The 23,246-nt window shown below is 35.1% G+C and overlaps 5 protein-coding genes across 6 annotated transcripts; 2 read left to right on the plus strand and 3 right to left on the minus strand.

Annotated features, from left to right (window-relative positions):
• Positions 1-778: 778 nt before the first annotated feature.
• On the minus strand, positions 779-2,982 carry LOC108978001 (phosphorylated adapter RNA export protein). The gene is made up of 5 exons (XM_018948032.1): positions 2,723-2,982; positions 1,815-2,631; positions 1,655-1,746; positions 1,312-1,582; positions 779-1,257 (listed from the first exon to the last, which is right to left on the minus strand). Exons 1-5 carry the CDS (start codon positions 2,771-2,773, stop codon positions 1,037-1,039), a joined length of 1,452 nt encoding a protein of 483 aa, XP_018803577.1. The 5' UTR covers positions 2,774-2,982; the 3' UTR covers positions 779-1,036.
• A 4,488-nt stretch (positions 2,983-7,470) lies between these two features.
• Positions 7,471-11,650, minus strand: LOC108978023 (phosphoglucomutase-2-like). Its single transcript, XM_018948094.1, has 3 exons — positions 9,994-11,650; positions 7,830-8,388; positions 7,471-7,757 (listed from the first exon to the last, which is right to left on the minus strand). Exons 1-3 carry the CDS (start codon positions 10,981-10,983, stop codon positions 7,489-7,491), a joined length of 1,818 nt encoding a protein of 605 aa, XP_018803639.1. The 5' UTR covers positions 10,984-11,650; the 3' UTR covers positions 7,471-7,488.
• Positions 11,651-11,750: 100 nt separating this feature from the next.
• LOC108978022 (zinc finger protein 598) lies at positions 11,751-15,701 on the minus strand. The gene is made up of 8 exons (XM_018948093.1): positions 14,961-15,701; positions 14,734-14,879; positions 14,296-14,604; positions 13,973-14,227; positions 13,665-13,894; positions 12,491-13,602; positions 12,230-12,427; positions 11,751-12,160 (listed from the first exon to the last, which is right to left on the minus strand). Exons 1-8 carry the CDS (start codon positions 15,180-15,182, stop codon positions 11,927-11,929), a joined length of 2,706 nt encoding a protein of 901 aa, XP_018803638.1. The 5' UTR covers positions 15,183-15,701; the 3' UTR covers positions 11,751-11,926.
• An 89-nt stretch (positions 15,702-15,790) lies between these two features.
• LOC108978024 (inorganic pyrophosphatase) lies at positions 15,791-17,913 on the plus strand. The gene is made up of 6 exons (XM_018948095.1): positions 15,791-16,100; positions 16,386-16,504; positions 16,619-17,014; positions 17,072-17,223; positions 17,290-17,399; positions 17,735-17,913. The coding sequence occupies exons 1-6, from the start codon at positions 15,821-15,823 to the stop codon at positions 17,764-17,766; spliced, it is 1,089 nt and encodes a 362-aa protein (XP_018803640.1). The 5' UTR covers positions 15,791-15,820; the 3' UTR covers positions 17,767-17,913.
• A 562-nt stretch (positions 17,914-18,475) lies between these two features.
• On the plus strand, positions 18,476-21,552 carry LOC108977994 (phosphoglucomutase-2-like). Of its 2 annotated transcripts, none has more exons than XM_018948021.1 (4): positions 18,476-18,554; positions 18,990-19,984; positions 20,040-20,598; positions 20,660-21,552. In XM_018948021.1, the coding sequence occupies exons 2-4, from the start codon at positions 18,998-19,000 to the stop codon at positions 20,926-20,928; spliced, it is 1,815 nt and encodes a 604-aa protein (XP_018803566.1). In that variant the 5' UTR covers positions 18,476-18,554; positions 18,990-18,997; the 3' UTR covers positions 20,929-21,552. The 2 variants fall into 2 exon arrangements, with proteins under 2 accessions (XP_018803566.1, XP_018803564.1); XM_018948019.1 differs by having other exon boundaries at positions 18,494-18,636.
• The last annotated feature ends 1,694 nt before the right edge of the window (positions 21,553-23,246 follow it).

The following is a 23,246-nucleotide window of genomic DNA, read 5'->3' on the forward strand; positions in this document are numbered from 1 at the left end:
CTGAACAGACCATTGAACGACTGTGTCGTTGCCGGATCATTGAGTTCAATTGAACATTTTATGGGTGCTGTATTTTACCAACATGCTTTAAAAAGCGATTTTCAAAGGTGACATTAACGTACTGATATAAAAATTCGGTCTTCGATTCATCACTGCTCTGCAGTTTAAGCTTTACTTCCTATCTACAAAACGTATAGAGAAAGGGAATCGCAAATGGTATAATTACTTTTAACGATCTCTATTGGATTATACTCGCATATTGCATTTATATCAGTCCTATACTTCGTTACTCTCCGAAGTTTAGTAAATTGAAAACAATTACTTTCTATGTATATATATATACATATATTTACTTTTATTTACCGAATTGCGTTATATTTATTCTTAAATCTATTTTAGTCTAATGTGAATAAATTACGAATGCCGTTTGTACGACAAAAAACGTATTTCTTTAACACTCGACTTCGCAAATTACGTTTGTCCACAAATAAACACATTTTTAATATGCGCATATGTGTATAATTTACATAATCGTTTGTGTATAAATGTACTTTTTGAATTGTTTTTTCGTTCTCTATTCAAGCCTATTTATATAAAATTAACGATCAGCATTATATTACATATATGTACTATACTTTTCACTTTTTCACTAATTTTCGTATTTACAAACTGCGTTTCCATAACTGAAGCTACTCGCAAGTGAATATATTTTTAATTTATGTATGTACGTTTGTATAATAATTATTTAACCGAATCTTAGTTTATAAATATTAAGTTCGTTTTCTACCGATTTGCAAAAAAAACCCTCCTCTTTTACAAACATAAAATGATGCAAAGCTTTTTCAGCAATCTTCAATTTTCGATATAAATTTTAATGTATACTTAATGCATATTTAGTTCGTATGTAGTAGAAAAGTGTTAAATGTATATACTATATTTGCGTTGCTTTTGTTATTGTAGTTAATTTTTTTTTCTAACTTCATGCTTTACTCTACATTTCTTTATGCAATACTTTAGGTTAAAGTCACTTTTTTGTTTAAAATAAATCCATATCACCACAATTAACATCGAGGAAATCATCCTCATAACTGACTAAATCTTTTGATGGAGATGTTAAGGCCGCTAATGCCGATGCTGAAGTTGATGGCTTATCCTGTGAGACATCATTATCAGCATCCGATGGAACATGATTGATGGCATGGGCTTTATAGTCTGGACTTTGTTCATTGCCAACTGGTGAAGGGGGTGGATTCGAAACTGCAATATAAAAAAATCACCTAAAAGTTTTCATAAAAGTATTTTAATAATTACTATTTCCGGGCTGGGTTTCTAAATCTGAGCCAAGCAAGAAGTGTTCTTTTCGGGTGCTAAGTGCCGGCAAGTCTTTCTCTTTTTCGCTTAAACGCTTTTTCAACTCTTCGACCTTGCGATCACGTGATAAGGATTCCATCTCTTTGCGCCATTTATTAGTACGCTGTCGATCTTCAGAAAAAATGGACTTATGTTCTTCTAATGTAAGACTTTTATGATTTTTCAGTAGATATAGGAATACACCGCCTGGTGTACGACGACGTTTGCCATTCTAGAAATAATATATTATTTCGCAGTATTACGTGATATGTGCACAATAATCAATATTATTTCAAAGTTTTACCATTATCATCATGCCGCCATTGAATTCAATAAGTTGTGTTTCCTTATAAATTTCTACTGGCAACTTCGTGCCCAACACATCAACAATGCGTACTGCAAGAATGAATTATAAGAATATCAGTATTGTATAGAAGCTTGAATGAAAACACCAATATAAATACCCAATAATTCATCTTTTTCTTCCTGCAACTTGTTTGACATTTCGCGTGCAACATCGGCTGGATCACGTCCTTCCAAGGGCTCCAAGTCAAGTATAATTCGTGGTTCATATAATGTATCCGAGTCGCTAGTGGGTGATGAGCCACGCCTTCCTCGTAGTGTACCTGTACGATAGCCTAAACGACTTTTTACCGAACGTCGATGTGCAGCAGCTTCACTTGCACAGCGTCCCCGTTTTGCCACCGGCATTAATTCATTATCAGAGAAATCATCAGTTGAATTGGAGAGTCGGCGTTTAAGACAATTATCCCCATTTAATCGTTGAAGCAGGGAAAAGTCATAATTCTCAACGTTTCGATCGTTGATTGCACCATCTAAACGTGCAACTTCACAGCCTCGCATTTCTTCAGTTAACGCTTCTTCTTGCAATGCAGCTGTCCATATATTGTACTTTTTGAATCTTGCACGCTTTTCTTGTGTCTCCATATCAGCTGGTGGTACACGTACCATAACTGTACGTCGTACACGTTTTCGACGCTTACGTTGTGCATTCGCATCTTTTGATACTTCATGTGGCGATTTCGTTGATAATTTCTTTAGACATGCATCGGAAGATTCACTAGACGACGAATCACCACTACTACCATGTATATCCTCTAAATCATCCTCTTCTAACGCGCGTTGCATATCGTGACATGTGGCCAATGGACTACATTGTTCGGCTTTTGCAGTCGCCCCATCAACTGCGACCGTCGTGTTGATTGACAGCGTACTTGGGCGTTGCAATGGTGTGTAAACGTCATCCGAACTAGCAGATAGCTGCAAACAATTTACGTCAAATTAAACATGAATGTAATTTAATAAATATCTTCACACAAAAAAATCATGCCAAATGCCTATATGTGTATACCTCTCCATCCTCTAGATCGACATCGTAGGTGTTCGCGTTTAATTCCATCATTATTTCAGCATATACAAGTGCTGCGTTGCACTTTGACTGACGATATCACTTTCAACAATTCACAAGAAGTAAAGTATATCATACATATCTATTGGTAGTTCACAGTAAAATAAGATGTGTTATAAATTATTTTATAATTTAATCTTTATATCACTATATAAAATGTTGATATTTTCTCGTCTTGTCCTAACGCACGGTTTCCTTGAGAAAGTGCTGTATAGGGTTGCATAGCACATTGCAGCAGAAACAGATCAGCTGATGTATAACTGTCAAAATAAACATAAGTACCATGCCGAAAATATCGAGACTCGAATTTTAAATATTGCAATACTATCAAATTAATTTTTTTCTCAGTTCTACTAATTTGAAAATATTAAAAACCGTGTATCCAAGCGGTGTAAATATATATCCATATTTCTTATATGTATGTAGTTAAAAGAACTGCAAGTGGTAGTTTAGTTTTCAATAAAAATAATTTTAGTTTAAAATAAAAATCTTATAGAAATTTATCAAACTACCAAGGCTTTTTCGAGTTTAATTCAAGTATTCAAGATATTCACAAAATATTTCCTTTAAAGTTTGTCTCTCATCATAATTTTCTTAAACGGGTTTTTAATGACATCCAATTTTATATATTTAGTTCTAACAATAGATTTTTAACATTAATTAATTGAACATACGAAGTCTCAAAATGCGTGGTAATTGCTATATTTTACATATTTTCAAAAAATTCACTCATTGGGAACACCAACTATACGAAGAACCGGAAGTGATCCAGCCAAGAACAGCAGCAACACATTATATGACTTAATTTTCAGAGTACAGCTTTACTTAGTACTTCCGTCTGCGTTGGTAGCCTTCGGCCGCGCTCTAAAAAAATAACCCTGGTCGAGCGAATACCCGGGGTGACTGAAGTACTTTCGTGTAGTTCTCCTTTCTGCGTTAAAAATAAAAAATATATTCAGTTTTTGTTATAAAGTGGTTATATATTTTGGTTATCATGCACTTATAATGAAACAAAATTTGATTTTTTGTTATAAAATGGTAAAATTTTGGTTATTGTATCTATCAGCGACTTCCATTTATTTTGATAATAAGTTGTTTTGAATTTTAGGTTATATATNTCAATGAATCTTCTAAAATAGGACGTTAACCCTAAAAACCTTTTTGCTTTTCTTTTCAAAGAAAGAACACTTTGTCCATTTAATATGTAATCCGCATACTCGTATTGCAGCTCCTGTTAACACAGTTCTTAATTAAATAATGTCATCCACATACATAAATGACTAAAATATTTTATTGTATAAAATTTCGGAATATTGATGAAATGTATCGACAAAATATAGCTAGTGAATTATTAAGTCCAAAAGGGACGAAGTTACACTCATATTGCTCTCGGTATGTTACAAAAGATGTGTATCGTTTTGAACATTCATCCACGGGAACATGAAAAATCTATTGGCAAGATCTAGAGTAGTGAACAGACTAGCCCATTGTAACTTTTCCAACACATCATCGATTAGTACCATTGGAAATTTATCGTGTATTATTTTTTCGTTTATTTTTCTAAAGTCACAGCAAAGCCTTTTCCTACCATCTTTTTTTTTTTTTTTTTGATCCCAAACAACTGGAGAAGCATACTCAGAGTTGCTTTGTCGAATTGTACCTTCACTCAACCAATTATCTATTTGTTTATCTATTGTCTTCTGATCAGCGGATGATACACGTCTTGGTGTTTGGTAAACAGGAATATCATTCGTTACTAAAATCTTCATGTGAACAGGTGATTGTGCCTGACTTACTGGTTTAAAACCATGAACCATATTTAAGACTTTATCCATATATTCGGTTTTTAAATGACACAAATCAAGATCTGGATTGGTATGTTTTTCTTCAAGGGCTACGCAAGGTGCAGAAAATTCAGTTAGTTACTTTAAATCCTTTGTCGTCTACAATATTGCTTTCATTTTTACTCGACCATACATACCTTGCCTCTAAACTATCTTCATTATTTAAACTTTTCAGCTCTTTACTGCTGAATTTAGCGCCCTTTTCGCGAATAATGCCGCTGGTCCGCCCTTCTCGACATCTCCTGTACTACCATGCCACTCAACTATAACTATGCTCGACTATACAAGTTCGAATATTGTTCGAGTGTTGCTCGAATTAAGTGTAGTTTTTGGTCAGGGGTGCATTTAAAAGGCACGGCCGCTACGTGTGGACCTTTGACCCACAGGTTGCACTCCCACATACCAACATTCGGCACGATTCCGATTACTTTGGCGGAGGGGTAAAAAAAACCGAATTTCCATATAAATGGGGAATTGTCGAATAGGGGAGCTTCTCCGGAGGAGGAATATCGGAAAATAATATAATAATAACTTATATTTTTTAAAATATTCACGATTAAAAGTTCAAAAATTTACACTAATAACAGATGGTATTTTTCTATCTTTCACTAAATTTATTCACGTTTTTCATACCGTATATTTAAATACAAACTCTAAACATTGAAATAAGTTCACATTTTATTTTTATTTTGTAATATTTTACCTAAATTTATTAATTTAAAAATCATTTAGCACACTCATCGTTGCAAAAGTTAGATTGTTTACAATTATGAGGAAATTTATACGGATATTATATAAGGATGACTGAAGTACTTTCGCGTAGTACTTCTTTCTGCGTTGGCGGCCTACGCGCTTTAAAAAAAATAACCCTGGTCGAGCGAATACCCGGGGTGACTCAAGTACTTTCGCATTGTACTCCTTTCTACGTAAAAAATAAATAAATATATTGAGTTTTCGTTATAAATTGGTTAAAATTTTGGTTATTATATCTGTTACCTATTCCCATTTATTTTTGATAATACGTTGTTTTGTATATTAGGTGACAATATACATATATAATATTAATATATAATATTATTAAATAATATTACTTATTTGTTTAATAAATTTAAAAAAGAAAATATCCATATGCATGAATGAGCAATTTTTGCGAAAAAGTGGAATTTTTGCGAATTGCCTTATCATCGCATTGCAGCGCTCCATTTCGTCGCAATACTCACTCACTACGAGTGTAAAATGTAATTTTTAAACTAAAGATTTCTGAGGTAAAAAGCCTGCTAAAAGTGTAAAATGTTTATAGTTTAATTTAATTAATTTGATGTGAATAATGTGAGTAAAGTGTGTTTAATGTGGTGAAATTTTTGAACTTTAATATCTCGTAAACTAAGCGTTTGCGGTACCTATTACCCTTGATATTTTTTTCATCAGGAGGACTTCCTCTTTCCAACGGCACTTTCAAATCGCGACGCCAAAGAAATCGGAATTGTGCCCTTTACTTAGCTACCCATTTCTATAGCTGTGAGAGTTGATGAAGGTCATTTGCGCAAGACTTCTTGCTTCATCCCAGTTGTCAAAATAACGGATATTTATTCTAATTAACCGGCGGAAGTAGCAGAAGAGAGAGAAAAGTTGTTGGTTGCATAAAAGCAATCGGTGGACCGGTCATATATTATGCAGAATTTGTAAACGGATTTCATAAATCTATTCGAACTTCTACTGAAGAACGCATACACGAAGAAGTCTTCCTGCTTTTATTTGCTAGATAAGCTTCGGACGCAAGCGCTAACACTAAGAGCCACTCACAGAGGACTAATAAAAACCTGAATGCGATGATACTAACCACTTCTTTTCATGCCCACTCAAACCTACTCATATTACTTACAGTTTTCTATTTCCATTACCGTTTTTTGTGCCTTCCATTAAATGATTTCGAAGAGAATTAATTTGTACTCCCCACAAATAGCATTACTTAACAACTATAACGGTCCAAATGTCGTCTTAACAAGTGAAGTCTTTAGGGGAAGATGCATTACTGACCCTTCTTCCACAGGAAGACGGTACGAAGAGTGTATAATTTACAAAGATGTTTAGAAATATTCCGCGCTCAACCTACTACTGAGAGGCAGCACTATCCAGTGGCTGACGGCTCGAAAACACCGGAAGGTATTGGAGAAGCCATTGCGGGACCGTATACCAAACTATCCATACAAATAAACGTTTTTGGATCATTTTGTTATAAGTCAGGGTGCAGAAATCAATCTCCATCGCAACTATCGCAGTTAGCGTATATCAAGCTTCACTTAAAGCAAACTGAGCTTGTGAAGTAAAATCGCTTTTTGTAGAGGAGTGTATAGCAAAGCTGAACTGTCTAACAGTTTCCTTGTCGCGCTTTATACAGGGCACTGCCGGTTCAGGAAGCACTTGTGCATAGTCCCTTGCGCAAACTGCCAGTTTTGCGACATAGAACAGGAAACTCTCGAACACCTCATTCTAGATTGCTCAGCAATTTGCAGAAGCAGGCTCAAGGTCATTGGTTCCATCTGCGTCAAGAGCGATCTCAGTCGCGCCCAGCAAGCTCCTGGAATTGTTCAGAGTGCAGAGCCTTTGCAACCATACATATAGACCATAGGTCGCAGTGCAAAGCCTCAATTATTTTCTGTCTATCTAAAATAATAACAACACATCTTTTCTTTGTTACTTTTTTAAGAAAATATAATTTTATTGGTGTAAATATATTTCTTTTAACATTTTAATTGATTTTTACTATTTTAGCTGATTGTAATTTTGTGCAATTATAAAATATACTATATATGTCTGTATGTATATAGAATTTAATAGTTTCATCAGTTTCGTGGAAAAAACGTTTTAATCCGCCTTTGGCGTTAATTTGTTCACACTTGGCTGTAAGAATTCCTCAATAATAGCTGAAACCATTTCGTTCGTGGTATTAATGAGAGCTTCGAAGTCCGACTGGCCGGGTTGGGCGCACATCTCGGCGTAATATTTAATTTTGGGCTCGGTGCCACTCGTGCGAAGTGTTATGACGAGTCCATTAAAGAATTTGAAAGTGATCATTTGGGTGCTGGCGCTTACAGGTAAAATTGCATTTCCGTCAGGTTGCTCGGTATCGACGCCTGTTCAATATATGTATATATATTATATATACCATAAAATAAAAGGAATTTTCACCTAAATATTAAACTTACCATTTGTTAAATCGCGTATGAATTGAATTTTATATTTCCCATTGAGTATCGCATTGGGGTATGTTTTTGGGGATCCCGAAAAATTGCGTAATCTTTCGAAAATCTTGTTAATCACCACTGGCTCATAGCAGAAGAAATACGAGGCATTGTTATAATGAAATCCGTACTCTTTGTAAATCTCCTCCAGCTTCTGATCCAGTGAAATACCTTTGACCGCATGCAAATAGTTGGCCATTGTAACAACTTGACAAGCTGCATTAACACCATCCTTATCATAGACTGTTGTGCCGAACATGAAACCGATGGATTCTTCAAACGAGAAGAGCACAGTTTTGCCACTCTTAATTAAACGATCAGCCTCGTTAGCCATCCATTTGAATCCCGTTAATGTTTCAATAAAATTAAAGCCTTCTTTTTGCGCATAAGCTTTAAGTATCTTGGAGCTAACAGTGCTTGCAATCATCCAGCAGTTTTTAAAATCAGGAGACGGATTTTGGTCTTTGTACAAGAACATGGCCCACCACCCCAGTAAAGCGCCGATTTCATTGCCTTTATATATCTATATAATATAAGTAAAAAAAAGCAGGAAAAAGAGTTAACTTTGTCTGCACCAAAGATATAATATCTTCACAGAACTTTACAACTATCCGCATAACAAATATTTTACCCCGTCGAGGGCCATTATTTCAGTAATCTGGCCGTAGAATACCATATACAAGGTTAATCACACTATGAACGAACTCGAACTAGTAGGAGGAGATCTACTACTTCGGTGTGCAGTCTACTTCAGAAATAAGGAGTGCTTAATTATAGATAGATATATGTATATTTCGGGACTAGTATGGAACATATGTATATACAATATTCTCGTAAATCTGATCTTTGTTTTCTGATCATGAGGTCAGTTGTCTTACAGACGCAAGATCCTTCTACCAAAGAGTTTATCGCAAGAGAATAACTTTCTTACATTATCTTGCACTTTTGTTAGGGGCCCATTGGCGTATAGAGGAGGGTCAGGGTCTCAATATAAGGACAAGCAAGATAAACTAGGATCTCTCTAGTAGGCCATAGTGATTCACAAACTGATGGATTGCTGTAGAAGGAATAAACTCCTCCTTTTACTGGAGTGCAATGCAATTATAAGCAGTAATTTAAGCATTGGGAATATTGGTGGTGAACCCACCCGCAAAGGCGACCACTATAAATCAAAGCAGTGCTTAGAAAATCTGTTCGTAGGTTTTCAACAAAGCCCAACAACTTAAAACCAATAGTTCAGAAAATTTTGTGACAACGTCCCTTCAGCTCTATAAGCAGCCAGGATACCCAAGGCAATCTGGAAATAATCTATAAGTAACCAGGGGCGGATAGCATCTTCCCAGCACTTCTGAAACAAAGAGGGCAAGTTCCATTGCCACACCTTGTGTACAGATGAGAGATAACCTTGCTATGACACATACCTCAGAACCGTTTAGAATAAAAGGGATAATATTTATACCTAATATAAGAAGGAAATACTACTCATTAGCTAAATCCTTCATGCCTATTAGTCTCCACTTCATAATAATCAAAGAAATGGAAAATATTATAGACAACGATATGTGATAGAAGGTACTGAATAGCGCACCCTTACATGTAAATCAGCACGCGTACAAAGCAGCTAGGTTTACAATTTCTACAACAGCTGGTTCTACGATATCGGAATTGAAAAGGCTTCACTATAACTCCACCTCGGTTAGATGTAATACGTGCGATGGTTCGAGCTATCTTAAGATGTGTTCAGGTCTTATGACACATAGGGAATGGCTCACTGATTATGTGACTCCATGCTGCCCACGCAATACTGCGACAATAGCCTCCATGGACGTACCTACTTCATGCGATGCGAACAACAAGGATGCTCTTTGGTCTCACGGAGCTTAACTAGGCAGCATGACTCCCAGTCTGTGATTTTGATGACAGCTAACATATTACTCTCTCCCAAACCGAATTCCGATAATCACTACAACAACTGCATCAGGTAGGTAGGTAGGTTGATAACACTCTTATGAAAGAACGAAAGATCACACGAATAATCGCTAGGTTAACTTTTAGCATTAATTATCAAGAGGAAGATTTATACCTATAAAATTATGTTGACTTTGTAAAAACAATGTTTTTTAAGTACCTTCCATTCTCTAGTCATGGGATTTCTTGTAACCAAAGCGAAACGATCAGCATCTGGATCATTTGCAATTACATATTCTACATTCTCTCTGTCCGCCAAATTGATTGCCATATCTAGTGCGACTCTACCTTCCTCTGGATTTGGAAACGCAACTGTTGGAAACTCCGGATCTGGATCATTTTGTTCTTTCACATAAATTACTGGCTTAATTCTTACAGCCTCGAATACCTTTTGCAAGAATGGATAACCAACACCATGCATTGCCGTATAGACAAAACGCAATTCACTTCGACTATTGATATCGATGAATTCCCGCGGCACTCCAGCCTGCACACGCTGCACATAGGCGGTTATAGCATCCTTTGGATCAGCCAATAAGCACGTGCATATATATAAACCATTTGTATCGAATGAATCTTCCCATGGTTCTAAGTTTTCGAGTATTCTATTGTGTATGTGTTTATCGTGCGGTGGCACTATTTGTGCTGAATTCTCCCAATACACTTTATAGCCATTATCATCTTTCGGATTATGCGAAGCGGTGACCATTACGCCAGCCAGACATTTGAAATGTTTTATGCTGAATGGAATCATCGGTGTGAGCACCATCTGTCTAAACAGGTAAACTCTGAAGCCGGCACGTACGAAAATATTGGAAGAGAGCTCAGCGAAACGTTTACTATTATGACGACCATCAAAGCCGAAGACTATGCCACGCGTTCGACATTCGCTCTCACTGAACTGAGTGCGCATATATGTGGATAGGCCCTGTGCGGCCTGCACCACGACTAGCTCATTCATGCCATTAAAACCGGCACGCATACGACCGCGCAAACCCGCTGTACCGAATTCCACACGTTGTAGTAGTACCTGCTTCAATTGATTCCAATTATTACTTTGAACTAGTTTGAGAATTTCATTGCGCGTCTTTTCACATTTGTCCCACTTTAGCCACTGATCGATCTTCGCTTGTAACTCCGGCGATGACATGTTGTTATCGTAGAAATTAAATTAGTTATTTTATTTTTTCTAAATGTTACAGTCAATTTTGATTTCAATTTTCGTATAAATAAATTTTTATATATTTTTTTTTATAGATTTTGGGGGAGCGTTTTGTAACGTTCAAAGCAAATCGAAAAATTGTATGTTTTTGACACCAGTTTGACACTCCTATTGGTTTATAAGTAACGAGTGGCGAATTATAAACAATAATAAAAGCGCAAAATGAATTAAAGTTCGCAAAATACAAATTCAAGCATATACATTTTGATCTGATTTTCTCGTCTCCACAACAGACCGTTTCTATAAACAATAACAATGTTTTTTCCAAAAGTCAGCTCTTAACATTACAAAGCTACTGTTCCAGTAATTCAGTTTATATACTTCATGTTTTTACCATTTTATCTCAAATATACATATGTATGTATTTTATTCATATTATTTTACGTACATTAGATAGTGCAAGTGTTCTACTCAAATTAAATTTGTACAGACATTAATAGTTTAAGTGACTATTGCTTTATATTACATATTTTATCTTTATAGTAACATTTTGCTATGCAATTTAAACTAATTTAATACTTAGTTAATCTCATTTGCAACTAATAGTACAAATTATGTAATTCRTATTTTTTGTTTTGCAAAAATTGACCTCCCTCGTAAAGGACCGCACACACTTTTAGTATCTTAAGGTTTAACTTGCATGCATTACATACATACATACATGCATACATATGGTACGTATATGCAGTACTCCATTTATCGTGATGTGCTGTATAAACATATGCGTATTTTTATTGAAAATTAGATCGAAATTCATAATGCACATTTTGGCGTACGTTTGATGATTGCATTTCTAGTAATTGGATATCGAAACTGTTTAACACAAATGATTTTGTTAATTTTTACTACTGTTAACTTAGTAACTTTTTAACTATTTGCGTGTATTTGCAACCAGAGGCGTGGCAGTTTTTGTCATGCTACTGCCGCTATTGTCATCACCAAGCATCGGAAAGTTTTCTTTAAGTTCATGTTGTTTGCGATGGTTCTGCAAATCGCTGGACATCAGAACTTGCTTGCAAATCGAACACACGTCTAATTTTTGCGTTTTTTGGCGTTGTTCAGGTGAAAGCGTCTTCAAACGTTGCGTATGCACCAGATATAGTTCCTGAAATAAGGCGTAGTGTTCTTAAGTAAATTTTTTTTCAAATGGGAAATAGTGTCAAGAATTACTCACCTGCTGTTTATTAATGTCGGGCAGTAGAGCTAATAGCTCCGGGAAGATGTCATCGAATCTATCTTTAAGTGCCGCCTGACAATGCTCGTAGTAGGGCTGAATTTTGTAGACGCCTTCTCTGAATTTTTGCGATATATAACGAAATTCTTCCATAGCTTCGGGCGTCTTTAATGCATCTTGAAAGTGGGAAACTAGTTTCTAGTAAAATACATATTTGTAAATTTTATTTCTTTCTGCTGTATAAAATATGATCATTTTTACCTGATTGCGAGTGACGGCATCTGTTGGCTGAATGTAGGGATGCGTTCGCACAATGCTATATCTTTCGCCAAACGAGCTTGTAAAGGTGAGGTTGTTGGGTGACTTGGCAATAGAATTTACTGTAACGTTGGTTGATTGAAACCCTGGTGGTGGTTGTGTGTTTGCAGATGATTGTGCGAAGCCAGGAGGTGGACGCATTTGCGGCATACCGTCGTTGTCATTGCCATTGTCCGATGATGTAGGTGAGGTAGAGCTTTGATCGCGCTTCAATGAATTGTTGTTAGTATTGTTGTTTTTTTCTTTAGATTTTCCATTTAACTTCTGCTGTTGATTGCTATTATCACTATTCGATTTTTCTTTTTTATCTTTCGATTTCTTATCTTTTTTGGTTACACTTGTTTCTGTTGTGTTTGTACTTATTTTGTTATTTGTAGCTGATGGCTGTGTTTGTTTTTTGTTCGTTGTATTTACGGTTTGTTTGTTGGTGTTTTCTTTTAATAATAACGGCGCTGGTGCTACTTTAGCTTTTCGATTCTCTAATTCGCGTTGCCTTTTATCGGATTGCTTTTGACCTTTCGCCCAATTATTCGCTTGTATGTGATTTGATTTCGATGAAGAGCCCAGACCCAACGAGGGAAAATCTTGCGATGTCAATTTTGGTGCACTGGCTTGTTCGGAGACTTTTCGATTTTTGGCGTCAAGCTCTTCTTTTTGTACGGTTTGGATCTTTTGAAAATTACTAGCGTTTGCTACCGATACGTAATCGTCAACGAGTGGCCGATGTTTCGCCGACACATTTGATAAGGGTATATGTGCACCGGAAGGAAACATATCTTCATCGATGGGATTACGCAGGGGATGCTTTTTCGATTTACCCGACGCTGGTAAAGCTGGGAAATCCAATGCATGGGGTTTCTTTGACACAGCTCCGCTATTGTGGTTTACACTAGATGTTGGGCGATTTGAGACATGAAGTACCATACCAGTGGCGCCATTAGATTCTGCATTACCACCAGAGCTACGACGGATGCCGCCTCTCGAAACTGCGGGTGCTTTACGTAAAACTGTAGATATAGGTGGTGCTGCTTGATTCGTACGTTGTTCATTATGTTCTAAAATATTCAATCAACAATGAAAATGCTTACGACGTAGTGGAGTAAAATTATAATAATACCTCCTCCGCCGCCGGCCCCCAGTGCAGGAAAGTTTTCTTTTGTACGTGCTAAACCGGAAGCGCCACTTCGCAATCGGTTGAAAGTTGCGGGTACCAGAGGCATGCTGGGACCGCCGCTAGTGCCAGCCAATGACGGAAAATCTTCTTCATTACTTCTGTCAATTGTTATGGAGCGTTGCTGTGCAGTCTGAGATGTAGAAGTATCCGCGGGTGCATTGTAGTCATCAGGGCTATTTTTAAGAAAGTCGAAAATTTTCAATTCAATACTTAGTGTTATAGCCTACAAAGAATAAATCTGAAATACTCACACACGCGAACGAACATTGGTGATACCACCGTCTGGCAGTCCAGGCCGTGCTGGTCGCCCAAGTGTTATTTCCAATTGCACTGTGCGAGTTTTCTTCGCTTCTTGTTTGTTCAAAGTGCTACCATGAGCACTGGCGAAATGAGCCTTATAGTCGATTTCAGTGCGAAATGCTCCAATGAATTGTTCAGTTGCACATCGGCCTTCCTCACAAAGAAAGTGACGCGCTCGAAAATGATTAGCCAGAGCATCATAATCCCTTTGACATAACAAATATGAGTATTTTTTTAAATAATATGTTTTCCAGATCATTAGAATGATAAATACCTGTAAAAGTCATTGGACTCGTCATCACAAAAGTGGCAGAAGTAATGTTCTCGACGCTTGTGACGAAACAGTTCGTCGCGATCCAAATAGCGCTTCTTACAGAACTCACAAAGCGGATGTCCGCGATGTGAACGGTTATCACGATCACCTTTCGTGCGATGTAAACCTAGTTCGGCTTGTGTGTAGCAACGCCGCTCGAAGGTAAATATTTTCAAATGTTCCGTGCATAGGTCACAGAAATGCAAGTCGTGTTCTTTGCGCACATGATATTCAAGGTCTTTAAATCTTCGGAAGGGTGGCACATTACATCTGTATATTGCAAAAAATACGAAAAATAAATAACATTCACAGCACTAGATTAAATACATTTATATGCTTATAGATATATATAAATATGTATTATAAATACACATATGTTTGAGAATAAATTAAACTTACTTTGGGCACGGATGGTCTAATAAATTAAAATACGCCTGTTGTATTTTCGCTGTGTAAAAACCGATTTTATATTTCTTGTTATAATACCCTGAACGATTTTTGGATTCGAGTGTACGATACGGCAGTTTATCAAAGGAGAAAATCACCTGGTAAAAAAATATATAATAGAGCAAGTTAGCGTTCCGTAGCAATACAAAAAAATTTGGTGATTACAAATTGAAACTCACTTTGGACAACACTTGCCGACAAATGGGACACTCATTCTGCTCGCAAAGTACACGCAAACGTGTGGAGCACTCATAACAAATTGGATGATCACATTCACCAATGGAGTAAATTTCCACTTCCTTACAACAAAGTACACAAGCATCATGTTCCGTTTCCTCACTTGATGTCTGTTTGTTTGCATTGTTTCCAGAATCATTAGCAGATTTTTCACCTGTACTCATTTTGGACAAATATAAAGCAACAGCTGCTTAAGTCGAGTGAAGGGCAGGTGTTATAGCACAAAAATATCTTATCGAACGGGCTTAGTATCCGCTGGCAGTGAGCAGCCACCGTCACTTTCAAAATGTCAAATTACCAATAAATACAATACAGATATTTATAATAAACAATTGTCAACAAAACACAAGTTTCTTTTTGTTAAAAGAAATTGCACAAGTATCTAAATTGATAGTTAAATTGGTGTAAAATACGGAGTGAACGTGAACAGCACGTTGATGAAATTGTAAAACTTTGTAAAATCCAATTTGACAGTGTGGATGACGTGGAAAATGAAAGTGATGCCAACTATCTATTTGCAAAAAACATTTTATATAATTTGACTGAATTAGTATAGTTAAAATATAACTAATGTAAAATCTTTCTTCATTTTCGTTAAATGCGCAGATATGCAGTTTTGACAGCAAATTCAGCAAAAATGTAATAACACTAAAAGAAACACCCAATTTCAACTTGTGTGAATACCTCAATGGAATCCATCGAAGAATGCAGAGTGAAGCACCGCCGTTTTATTTTACTTTATGACGGCGAAGAGAGTTTTAGATGAGAACGGCGCGCCACTTTATAAAGTCGAAAATCTGCAATGGCAAATTGTTGTTCACTGGCATTCACCAAATTTTCGTTTTTCGATCGAAGTACACACGTGTTAAAACGGTTGCATTTGACGTCGGCGTATCAAAAATTCGCTTTAATAAAAACTGAAAATTATTTACAGTCTTTGCAGAAGCGTTTAATTTCACATTCTGTAGCATTATCTCAAGTTTCGAAACAGATCAAAGAGAACAAGAACAGCTATAAAATGTCGGAATATACAATCATCGAAAAAGGAGCAGCTAACTCAACTAATTACAGCATCTACATAAGTAAATATATTGACCACATAGATATGTAGTTTAACATAAATTATTATAAACAGTTGACCTTTGCTTATTTAAACATCCTATTAAGTCGGATTGTTATATAATACAAATATTGATAAGCCTGGAGTAGTTTTCAATAGCATTGTGAAATAATATTTATTGGGTGCAATTGATTGGCACAATAATAAAATAATTTTTTATGTGCGTGGAAACTATTATGTTAACTCTTGGTTAAACTAATATTTCTAAGCTTTAAATGATAGTATTAGTAATGTTCTTATTATTTAGAAAATTCGGCTGGAACTATCGTTTCGCCCTTGCACGACATTCCATTGTATGCCAATGACACGAAAACCATCCTTAACATGGTTGTGGAAATTCCCAGATGGACGAACGCAAAAATGGAGGTAAACAAAATTAATGTCTTATAGTAATTGCAATTTGTAAGCGTGCATTATCCTACTTTAACAGGGTATAATAAATGTTTCATCAGCAATAAATTAATTTTTTTAAAATTATAGATTAGCACAAAGACCCCACTAAATCCCATTAAACAGGATGTTAAGAAGGGTAAACTGCGCTTTGTAGCCAACTGTTTCCCACACAAAGGTTACATTTGGAACTATGGCGCATTCCCACAAACATGGGAGAATCCTGGACATATCGAGCCATCCACTGGCTGTAAAGGTGATAACGACCCAATTGATGTTTTGGAAATTGGTTATCGTGTTGCAAAACGTGGAGAAGTAATACAAGTTAAGGTATTGGGTACAGTTGCATTGATTGATGAAGGTGAAACCGATTGGAAAATTATTACTATTGATGTCAATGATCCATTGGCTGAAAAAATGAATGATATCGGAGACGTTGATAAATATTTCCCAGGTCTATTGCGTGCCACTGTTGAGTGGTTCAAAGTAAATTATACGCAGATCAAGCGTTGTTACATATACTAATCCACTCTTGACTTCCAGATCTACAAAATTCCGGATGGCAAGCCCGAAAATAAATTCGCTTTTAATGGAGATGCCAAATGCGCTGCTTTTGCCAACAATATTATTGAAGAAACTAACAAGTTTTGGCAAGGTTTAATTATAAAGGAATTGGACGGTGGCGAAATTTCAATGTTAGTACTTACTATCGGTTTGTGAATGACTTGGTTTTTTTTGATTATAATTAATGAATTTTGCAGCACTAATACATCAAACAGTGATACACCTGGATACATTAAACCTGAAGAAGCTGAACAAATCGTGTCGTCAGCACCTGAAGGTGGTGAGCCCGAAGAATTGTCGGATACAGGTAAGATGGCTTACATCACAAACCATTTATAAACTATGCACGCTTGTTTGATTGTAATGTTCCTTATTAATAACTACACAGCTGTCGAAAATAAGCACAAAGAGACTAGATATTTATTACTTTATAATTATAAATTTCCTATAGCTAAAACTGTACAAATAATTTTACTAATTTTTGAAAATTTCTCTCGGTAATTGTGGCTTGTATATATTCTTTGAAGGCGGATTTAGTTTTTATAAATGTTTGCAAATCTATTTATTTTGTATATTCTTATTTTTTGTAAAAATAATAATAAATGTTTTTGGAATAAAATTGTTTTTACTTGTTTCTTGCAGTTGATAGATGGCATTTTGTACACTTGAAGTAAGGCAAAAATTCTGTGATACAGTGACACACTGGCCTTACAAACAACGCTGGCATCAGGCTATATATTTTCCATTCAATTAAATAAAAGTGTATCTACTCGCAAATATGCTACACATTTTACCAATAAACTTATATATGTATACGCATACATAAAAGTGTTTCTTTTTAACTACAAAACCGACTTCATTGCAAAGAATGAAAAGATTTTGGGATTAAATACTACATTAAGAGATCTTCATATTATTTTTTAGTACATTTCTGTTTACTTCTTAATAATTAATACAATTTTAAAGTAAACTCGAAATAATTTATTTGGTATTTTATTTTCAAAATAACGGAAAACTGTTGAAATCAGCGGTATAAAAACAGTTCAAATCTTGTTATCGGTGTTCTTACCACTTATCGGTCTTAGTTTATGAGAAAATTCGGTAACGACGAAGTTCTACCGAGTTGCCAGTTCCCTGACATACAAATTCCATGTCCGGTCCGGTTACGTAGACCCGACAGCCGCGGGAGCTATAAATTATGAAATTTGTTTCCAATATTTAATCAATTAATATATTAAATTTTGTATTTATTATAATATTGCAAATATATTTTCAAGTCTGATAATCCGAAAACATATTCGTAAAAAATTCTAGTACCAGAATTTTAGTTGGCAAAGCAGTGCATAATTCTTGATAGCAATAAAAGACATCGATATAAATTTGTCTGAACTAACTCTTCGCCGGCTGAGTTGTGACATTTATGTACTTAACTTTGACCCCTGATTAAACAATTGTATATTCGGTACGAATAATCTTCCACTGTGTTCATCAGATCGATTCTGTACATTAAGTTTAAATAGTGTTGCTAAGTTAAATATTTTAGCGTAAGTAAGAAATACATAGTATTAGAATAAATTTAAAGAAATACACATACATTTTTACGTACATACTGTTTTGCTCTAAATATATAGATTTTTGGTTTTGTGATAACGTTGAACCGGTCATAAATGATAGAAGTCTAACTTAGTAATTTAGTTTACAATAACACTATAAAAATGTACGTACATATCTACAATAAATTGTAAACACGTACACACGTCGTACTGCGCTTGAATTATCTTTTAAGTTTGTTATGTTTCTAGATTATTGTAATTCATGGCACAATTAAGACATTTTTGAAATTTGCTTTAAAAATTTTGGCGATGATACGAGTAAATAGCTTTTCTACAATTTTCAGAAGCAAAAATGGCATCTCCACAATTACGTGAAGCAATCGAGCAGTGGTTGAAGTGGGATAAATGCGAGAAAACTCTATCCGAAATAAAGTCATTGGAAAAGGCCGAAGATTGGAAAAAATTAGATGAACTTCTGAATACTCGACTAGCATTTGGCACCGCTGGTTTGCGGGGCAAAATGCGGGCTGGCTTTAATGGTATGAACGATTTAGTCGTAGCACAAACAGCACAAGGCTTATGTACTTACATTACGGAGCAAATTTCCGATACTTTTCGGAAAAATCGTGGCATTGTTTTTGGTTATGACGGCCGACATAACAGTAAACGGTTTGCAGAGATATCGGCAAATGTTTTTATCCGTGCTGGGTTTAAGGTTTACCTCTATAGGTGTTTAGTAGCCACTCCTTTAGTACCCTATACCATAAAATATTTCAAATGTCTGGCTGGCGTAATGGTAACTGCTTCACACAATCCAAAAGATGATAATGGCTATAAAGTGTATTGGAATAATGGAGCACAAATCATATCGCCACATGATAAAAACATACAGAAAGCTATACTGGCAAATCTTGAGCCATGGGTAGACACTTGGAATACAGAGGATTTATATAACTCGGCAATTCTTCTTGATCCGAAAGAGGCTATTAAGACTTACGTGGACAAAGTGCGTGAAACATTGCCACCATCTTTTATTGAAATAAACAGTCAAAGCAACTTGCGTTTAGTTTATAGTGCAATGCATGGTGTGGGTTATCCTTTTGTGAAAGATACATTCGAAGCGGTAAAATTACAACCTGTTATAGCTGTGGAAGAACAAAAGGATGCCGATCCAGAGTTTCCAACAGTAGTATTTCCAAACCCGGAAGAGGGTAAAAGCGCATTGGAATTGTCAATAAAGAAAGCTGACAGTACCGGTTGCTCCATTATACTTGCCAATGATCCAGATGCCGATCGATTGGCTTTGGCTACGAAAAATCCAAATAGCGGCAAGTGGAAGGTAAATATGTATGTGTAAATTATAGCAATAGCATTTTCTTAAATACTTTTATTAGGTTTACAGTGGCAATGAAATCGGAGCACTGCTCGGGTGGTGGGCTTTACATCTTTATAAACATACACATCCAGAGGGTGATCTCTCTAACTGCTATTTCCTTGCCAGCACTGTAAGCTCTAAGATACTCAGGGCTTTTGCCGAAAAGGAAGGTTTGCATTTTATTGAAACCCTCACGGGTTTCAAGTGGATGGGCAACGAGACGGACAAGCTCATTAACAGTGGAAAAATGGTATTATTTGCTTTCGAAGAGGCAATAGGTTTTATGTTCTCGACTAATGTTTTGGATAAAGATGGCGTAAGCGCTGCTTGCCATTTAGCTTCTATGGCTTGTTACCTTGAGGCGAAAGAAAAAGTCTCATTCGATGAGAAACTACAAACTATATACAAGGAATATGGATTTCATTACAATAAAACATCTTACTTCTTTTGTTACGAACCACCAATTATTAAGAAGATTTTCGAACGTTTACGTTATTTCGCTGGAGAATCGAAAACATACCCGTCTAGTATACTTGAGGGAAAATACAAAATTAAGTATATACGCGATTTGACCAACGGTAAGTAAGTTTTCAAAATAAAATTTGCATATTTAACAAATAAATCGAAAATTCTTAATAGGAGTTGACACAGCACAATCTGATGGCAAGGCCATTTTACCCGTCAGTTCCAGTAGCCAAATGATTACGTTTACATTCCATAATGGTCTTGTGATTACATTGCGCACCAGTGGCACTGAACCAAAAATCAAATATTATGCCGAAATGTGCGCACAACCGGGACAAGAAGATTTTGATGGTCTAATCAATACCACGAATGAGATGGTGGAAGCTATAGTGCAAGAATTTTTGCAGCCAGATGAGAATAACCTAACAGCCAAGTCTGATTGAAGTCTTTATTAAGGCCAACAAATAATTGGAGCAAAAATGTATTGATTTTTAGTTGTAAAGTTGTAAAGGCATTTCTTATTGGACGTACACAACTTATATCTGTTCGTCTCCTCTCAGGTTTCATTACGTCATCTTAAATAATCATAAATAACATTCCGAATAACGCGATCGCGGAAATCACGCTTGTTTACCAGTAAACAGTGATAATAGAAGAATGTCTTTGGTACACTATTTGATATTATTAATGGCGCACACATACGAATATACGTGTTTATATATCGTATGTCATCATGATTAAATTATTAATAACAACTTCTACTAGAATCATGGTATGGAACAAAGGTTATGATTTTATTTTAATTTTTGTTTTCTACACAAATTCCATTGTTTTACCAAAGATATGCTATTTTTTAATGGTATTTATCGTATTGTATTGTCAGACAAGAAGAAATTGTAATATCGGTTCTCACTTAACAGACGGAGCGAATAATACTACATTGTATTGGATTATTATTATTGTTGTTGTTTGGTTGTAACAATTATCTAAATCGTGTCTGGTGATAATAATTGTATTTACCGTAATATTTCCGGACAAGAATAAAGTGTAACAGTATAAATGTGTAATCTCATTCTTATTTAACAAATGGAGCGAATTAGACTCCACTTTAGTGGATTATTATTACTACTATTGTTGTTGTTGTTTTTAGTTATAGCATACAGCTGCCATTTAGGCTGACCGTTGAAAATCAAGATAAATAATTATTAACACCTTTTTTGCAAAACAATGTGTCTATGAAGGGTATTATATCTTCGGTGCAGCCGAATTTTACGTATTGAAGAACAAAGTTTACGCTCATGTCACAATTAAGCTGCTTAATAGAAACCGTGACCTAAAGAAATCCAAATAGATTCAGCTAAAAGTGTGAAAGTTAATTTTATTATTTCCGTCTTGGCGAATTGAATGACGAGTCTGCAGACGCAGGATAAATTTTCTTGGATCCATGTTTCCAAATAGGGATCACATCGCCTCAGTAGCACCTAGCAGTATATTGGAATTTATAAATAAGCTGGGGCTAGCAGAGAATACAATAGGCCTAAGGGCGCGGTGCATTCCTTATGTATTTATCTTATCTATGTATATAAATTAAAACCAATTATTAATCTCAAAGGAGAAATATTTAATTTTTATATTCAAAAATTTTCAAAATTTAAGTTTTCAAAAACAACTAATTGAACTTTGTCCGCTTTTATTCCTATAGATTTTCAAAATGCAAAAATTAAAGTTTCATTTATTATTTGTTAAATAATTTTTATTGATATAAAAAAGAGCGATCCACAGGCCATTGTAACGCAATATGAGTATATTTACGCGAAATTAAATATAAATAAAAAAATAGGTCGGTTGCGCAACGCAAACCGATAATACAGGCGCACAGTTTGTGAATATGGGAGGGAGCCTCAGCATATAGTGTTTTTAATCAGCCATATAATATTTGATAAATTTATGCTTAACTAGTTAATATTAATAAATAAATAGATGTATGTATATATTTGTTTTATGTTTGCAACAATGCCATTACAAATAATAAGAGCTTCTTAAAATGATAAATAAGTAATTAGCTAGAAATAAGTAGGAAAATTCGCACTATAAATATTTGAAAGCTTATAAATATATTCAAATATATGTTGGTATGCACGTACATGCACATTTATATAGTTAATGCATTAGAAAATAACGCCAAAACAAGCATGCATATATTTCATATGTTTGTTTCTTGAGTATCCGTATAAAAAATTTATGATTTTTTCTCTTACATTAGAATATTTGTTATGCTTAACTAGAAGTTGGGTTTTGTTTATAGTAATACAATTCATCATGAATTAGTAAATGCTTTTGAGTATAAAATACTTAATTCTGCTATTTATGCGTAGTCAATGAATGTTTGTAGGTGTGTTAATTGTATAAAATCTCATATAAAACTGGCTTGGGCAGTCTCCAACAATATATGATTTATTTGTCAGCATTTCCTGTTAGTAACTCTTAAATATACCGAGTTATAATTTCATTTTAGTTTTAAGTGGTTGAAGTGAGATTGCTTTTTTTTTAAATTAATTAGCAGATTAGTTGATTATGTAGAGAACTTTGAGATTTGTTTACAGTAAAGGAGACTTTTTGTGTAATTATAATTTAACTACTATTTTCCAGATTTTTGTCAACATAACATATTGAGAATTGAAAAACTTATAACTACATTTTTATTTCATATACACTATATTATCTATATATAATATTCGAAATTTGCTTTCGAACGCTTAAA

This window comes from Bactrocera latifrons, unplaced genomic scaffold (genome assembly GCF_001853355.1).
Source record: "Bactrocera latifrons isolate USDA-ARS-PBARC rearing strain unplaced genomic scaffold, ASM185335v1 scaffold_99, whole genome shotgun sequence".
Lineage (NCBI taxonomy): Eukaryota > Metazoa > Arthropoda > Insecta > Diptera > Tephritidae > Bactrocera > Bactrocera latifrons.